Below are 6000 nucleotides of genomic sequence, written 5' to 3'. Positions count from 1 at the left end.
AGCATGCCTTCAGGGGAGGCCATGAGGCTTTAGAAGTTAGAAAGTCCACAGAAATGAGGAGCTTGACAAGGATGTAGACAGGCTATTGCCCCAAGGGCTTTGCATTCCTCAATTAAATAATCAATTATCAAAAAGGTGAAGGGAGTGGAAGTATTAATTGGAAGTTACAAAATGGTCAGGGAGATACAAAGTACAGCACAGGGAATAGAGTCAACAATCTTATAATAGCTACATACAGTGCCAGGTGGGTACCTGGAATATTGAGGGGAACACTTTGTAAAGTAAATGATTGTCTAACTATTATGCTGCACACGTAAAACTAACACAAAATAATGTTGAATGCAAACTATAATTGCTAAATTAAAAAAAAATTACCAACACTGTGTGGCAATTATGGATCTGTAAAGCAGGGATGTATGCTACAGATTGCATAACTTCCAGTATTCTGGTTGCTATTCTTATAGATCTCCCCTTGAAGGTATGACACTGATACTGAAGTCCAGGTGCAGTTTGACCAGTAAAGCTAGATTCAAATAAAAACATTCCTTATTTTGGACATTTCTATGATTTTTTTTCTTTGGTCATCTTGCTATATTATTAATAATAAGCTGACAACCAAAATTCCCAAATTCAATTCACACTTGATTTCCAGATTGGAATGTTGCATTTTCTTCCATTTCTCATGACATGAGTCACTTTGTTATGTACATATACCATATTTGCATTCAAGTTACTGATATAAGTGTGGCATGAAGGCCAATAATAGATGGCAGGGCATCCTCCTAGAGCCCTCCTTACCTTCACATGGCCTTATTATGAGTGAAATTATTTGAAATATTATAACATAGTCTACTTTTGATTTTAAAAAGTACTTGGGTTTTATGCATTCTGCAATTGATAAGTCTTATTATTTATATCCTTAGTCTTAGAAGGTCATACATGAAATATTATAAGTAGAGCTCTGATAGAATAAACATTTAAACCACAGTTACATTTATACACATATTAATCAAGCTTCTGATTTTAGATATTTCCTTATTGCATGACACAATAAGTAAAAGCAAACTCAGCATTACTAAGGATATTTATGAGATAAATTAATCAGAATGTTTGAATAATTGACTGTTCCAATCTGTATGTTTCACATTCACAATTCCTTATAGACATAGTTTTGATGTCTTTGCTCTATAAATACTCCATGATACTCCCAAATGTGCACAGCTTTCAGAGTTTCAATAAAAATTATATTTTAAAGTCAAATGACTAATTAGGATAGTCTTGAAATGAAGCATAACATTTCACACAATATCAAGCTTGAATTTTCCCACTAAGGGCTTTCACAAGCTTCCTCAAGCAAAATTGTTTTGGGGATTTTATTTGACTGTTTTTCTAAAACTCAGTGCAAACTAGCTCTGGCATATGTAAATGATATACTTTAAAAAGTTATTTTGAAAGTTTTCATTTTCATAGGGCAGAACATTTTCATAATGCCACCTGTTTTGCAATAGTTCACTATTTCATGTTAGACTTGAGACAACTCTTGGCCAAGTATACAGTTTTAAATAATAAAAGGGTGTTATCTATTTTGGACTCTTTTGCTTATAAGAAACAGAAATAAACATAATAAATAGTTGACTTAAGCCAACTTTAATCAAACATTTTCAGGTATGCCTTCTAGTACATAGACTATGGCAGGGGTGGGGTAGTATGGGTGATGCTGGATAGATGAAGAAGATGGGAAGAGAGTCCTTGTCCTTTGGGCAGACAATAAAAATGTTCTGCCTCAATGCTATTAAATGCTTTTTAAAAGAAAAATCATAATGCCAAAAATTATTTTAACATGTGAATTCATAATTAATTCATTCTACTTAAATGGTTAGGACATATACCCAGATATAATGAAATCCTGATTGTAAATGTTAGGAAAGTTACCAGAGTTTCACAGCAATAGCCCCTGTGTTCCAATGTGGAAAAACTTCCTTTGATAGAATTTTCTTTAATATGGAATAATGTTTTATCAATTGAGATAGAGTTTAAATTCAAGTATAATATAAAATTATAACAGAAAGACTTGGAAAAAATAAACATGCTTAGTACTCTATGCCAGTTTACTTTTACACAAAAAGTATTAACAAGGCTCTTTTATTATTATTTAAGCAGAATTTGGAATTAAATGGAGGGCAGGTATCAACTTAGCTGTTCAGATAACCCACTCAAACTACTCCATCTTAGCACCTTTCAGAATGCAAAACCTGACCTAATGAATAATAAGTTTGTAATTTCATTTTGTTTTAAAAATAAAAGAACACAAATTAGACCTGTGCCTAGATTAGGATGAGTCCATAGTGAATCAGAGAATTACTGAAAGCTGGCATCACAGCCCTAAGGAATTCAAGTAAAAGTGGTTCAACTGGTGTGTGCATAGTTATCTCTCTGGTTAAAAAATGAGTGATTACTATGTTTCTCTCTGATAGTAACCAATTTCCGCACGGTTCTTTCTTTCCTAGAATATCATACAACCCTTCCATGAATACTTACTGTCACCTCAGATCTGTTATATAATTTTTCATTACATCATAAATCTGGAAAGAAATAATTGTGAAACAAGTTAGTGCATGAGCCACACTTCATACTTACTGTCTATACTATATAGAGTCTCTCTACCTGATGGTGGAACACACAGAAGGCACTTGACAGACACCAATGCATTCTTATTGAATTGCCCTAATCCAGGCTAGAAGGATTTCACATTATAGAGATAAAACACTCAACCTTAGATGGGCTGTGGCGTACCAACCACAGAACAATATATTTATTTTTCGGACATTTTTTTTTCTTTTATTGATAAAACTACACAAAAAAGTAATTGATAATTTAAAAAAAATCAATGTTACACATTATCTTGTATTTAGAAATTTGTTGGCTTGGCAGTTTCATTCATTGACCACATGACCATTATAGTTCATAGACCCCTGGTCCACATGAGAATGTTTCTGCTGGTAATTTCTCTTGGAGGCCTTCAGGGGTCCCTCCTTCAGACTTCTTACACAGTGAAAATGCACAGTGAGGGCGGCCAATAGGAAAAAAGCAAAGCTCCTCACACTGTGTACACCGAGTGTCAGGAAGCGTCATTCGCCCACTTTCCGTTGGATTTTCATTGCAGTAGCTCTGTCAGACTTGGTGGTCAACTTTGTTAACCTGTGGTCTGTGGTAAAGCAGATTTTCTTTTCGTACAACATAAGCTTGATGCCCATGTTCAGAAGTGGAAACAGAATCACTTGGCTAGGTGAACAATAAAATTCAAACAAACCAGACAAAAACAAACATCATTTTTAAAGGAAAAATGAAACAAAAGCAATTGAAACAAAAAGTCCAAGAGTTACACATACCTAACAAGGAAAACTGGTATTGTTTCCCCAACTTCCCACCCTCCCCAGGTTCTCCCCGCCCTGTGGTTCTCCAGGCCAGGAACCATGCAGTGTAGAAAAAGCAAATATACAAACATACCTATGTGTAGCTAGGATGAAATCTATTTGTATAAGAACTCAACACTTTTACTATTTACATCCAGGAGCACGTTTGTTGGTTTGTGGTACGTTTTAAAGCAAAGAAAGTTCTGTGGTTCTCCTGGTCATGTTGCAGGTGCTCTCTTTCAGCAGTTTTGGTTTTCCCTTCCAATCTGTCATAAATGCTTTCGCAGGAACATGAGCCGCCTTGATTGAGCAATGCTGGACAGCCATTCTTCTTTAAGATGAAGACCCTCCCTCCCGGCTCTTGGAGTCCCCCAATGAGGAGTTGCTTTTGCATTAGTTTGTTAATCTCTCAAGGTAAATGGTTGGTGCTGCCGACCTGGCGATGGTGGCAATGAAGCTGTGGTCACGCCCGAGCTCCAGGCCGGGGGTTTCGTCCTGTTCCAGGGACACGGCTTCATAGCTCTTGTTGACGTGGAGCGGCTGGTGAGCCTGGCAGTACCCGATCACCGGCTGGTCGTAGCTGTAATACGGCAAGGGCTTCACATGGTGTGGGACCTGGATGTGAGAAAGAAAAGATGGATGATAAAAATGCATTGGAAAGATAAGAAGATGACACAGGATTGTATTTTGTTCTCTTTCATGCTGTTAGTATTTAACTCCATAGTTTTGTGTATATACCCTTAAATATCATCTTATCTATCACCTATCTATCCATCTATCGTCTATCTATATTTCTCTCTCTCTCTCTCTCTCTCTCTCTCTCTATATATATATATATATATATATATATATATATATACACACACACACACACACACACACACACACTTTGTACTTAAAATCATATATAAAGATTTCTCATGAAATCGTATGTAAAGATTTTTCAATGTTTGTTCTATCATCTATCACCATAACAGAGTTAGAAAAACCCTAAATTCCTATCAACAGGGGAATTTAAAATATGTATATTATGTGCATTCATACATTTGAATGTGGATAATACAAAGATTGGAGAGTGGCGATCTGTTGTTATATGTCAAGATTTGATATTAAGCTAAGAAATTAAGCTGAAAGAATGTCTAGTATGAGCTATTTTGTGTAAATAGAAGTGTAAACATATAAAGAGAGTTTTTTACTTTTAATTTTTATATACAATTTAAATATTTATGGACACGTGTAACTTTTTTTAAGATTTTAAGAATTCGCCATAGATTATTTCTAACAACTCAATAAATTCTGGACAAAAGAACTCTAGAATCATAAAAGTGGGCATATCTTTGTGTTCATAACAAGCAATTTTATTTTAAAATTAGACACATATTTGGCTTTTTAGCTTGAAAGCATTGATTTCAAGCTAAAAAGCCAAATATGTGTCTAATTTTAAAATAATATTCCTGAATAAAATATTATAGTGAGTTTGACTCTATGTTCAGCTTTTAATTAAACCACACATGTCTGATAAATAGAAGTGTCCCAAGCTTAGGAAAATGAAAATTATGATGGCTGGATATCATGCTAGAGTGTTTCTCATAACCCACTAGATCTAATCTGATATTTTTGATTAACAGTCCACAGATTATAAAACTGTGAATACTTCATGGCTCTGTAAGGTTAGAGTTTGTGGCAGTTTAAGCTATTGTCTCTAGGCTCCAACCCCACTTCTCTAGTTGGCTTTGTGGTCCTGGGCTGGGGCTTTGCAAATTCTATTTCTGTTTGACCTGCTGCTCTCTGTTAGACCTTGCCAATGGGGTCTCCTGGACAAAGGCAGCCAGGCAAAAGGAGGTAGAGGGAATTGCTCCCACAATGGACTTCCTCTATGCATCTTCCTGCTCTAGGGAGCTACCCCAACCACACTTCATTCTGGTTGGAGCAGTGTCTTCCCATAACAGCAGATAATCCCAGTTTCTAGTCTTTCCAACATTTTCAGCACTTCCAATATTTCATCCCATCCTATCCTCCTCATAGACTTCAGCACCAGGCAATTCGAAGGTCATTTCCACAAAGCTGCTCCTTCAATATTTTTATTTTAGTGAATCTAATATCTTTATTTAGTCCCTCAGTTCTACAGGTGATAGGCATGGTAGTGGTTTCCTAAAGGTGCTGTCTCTGTTATACCATGGCACTATCTTTTAGCTTTTGCATGAACTTAGCTAATAACTATATTTAGTTAGCACTTTTTTTGTTAAATAAATATGTTTTTTAATTGATTTTAGAGAGGAAAGGAGAGGGATAGAGAGACAGAAACATCTATGGGAGAGAAACATTGATAGGCTGCCTCCTTGCTGGGGATCGAGCTGACAACCCAAGCATGTGCCCTGACCAGGAATTGAACCAGAGACCTTTTGGTTCATGGATTAATGCTCAACCACTGAGAAACACTGTCCAGGCTGGTTAACACTTCTTTATATTATTTTTTTGTTGTTAAAATAATTGATATGTTATCTGTCTCCTGATTGGACTATGTGACTCTTTCTCTAGGTTAAACTGCAGGAATTGATAAATTGTTATAACTTTATAATTTGGTAAA

The 6000-nt window shown here is 35.7% G+C and overlaps 1 protein-coding gene across 2 annotated transcripts in view; it reads right to left on the bottom strand.

The window, feature by feature from the left end:
- Positions 1 to 2775: 2775 nt before the first annotated feature.
- LRRTM4 (leucine rich repeat transmembrane neuronal 4) overlaps positions 2776 to 6000 on the bottom strand; it is a 745526-nt gene continuing 742301 nt past the window's right edge. Inside the window, exon 4 of one of the 2 annotated variants that reach the window (XM_080685825.1) lies at positions 2776 to 4028. In XM_080685825.1, coding sequence (XP_080541951.1) covers positions 3807 to 4028 — 222 coding nt within the window. In that variant the 3' untranslated portion in view covers positions 2776 to 3806. The remainder of the gene's footprint in view (positions 4029 to 6000) is intronic. The other variant, XM_080685824.1, reaches the window with a different exon arrangement.

This window comes from Plecotus auritus, assembly GCF_963455305.1.
Source record: "Plecotus auritus genome assembly, chromosome: 8".
Classification (NCBI taxonomy): domain Eukaryota; kingdom Metazoa; phylum Chordata; class Mammalia; order Chiroptera; family Vespertilionidae; genus Plecotus; species Plecotus auritus.
Note: the sequence above shows the minus strand (reverse complement) of the source record. Positions and strands in the feature narration are given on the sequence as shown.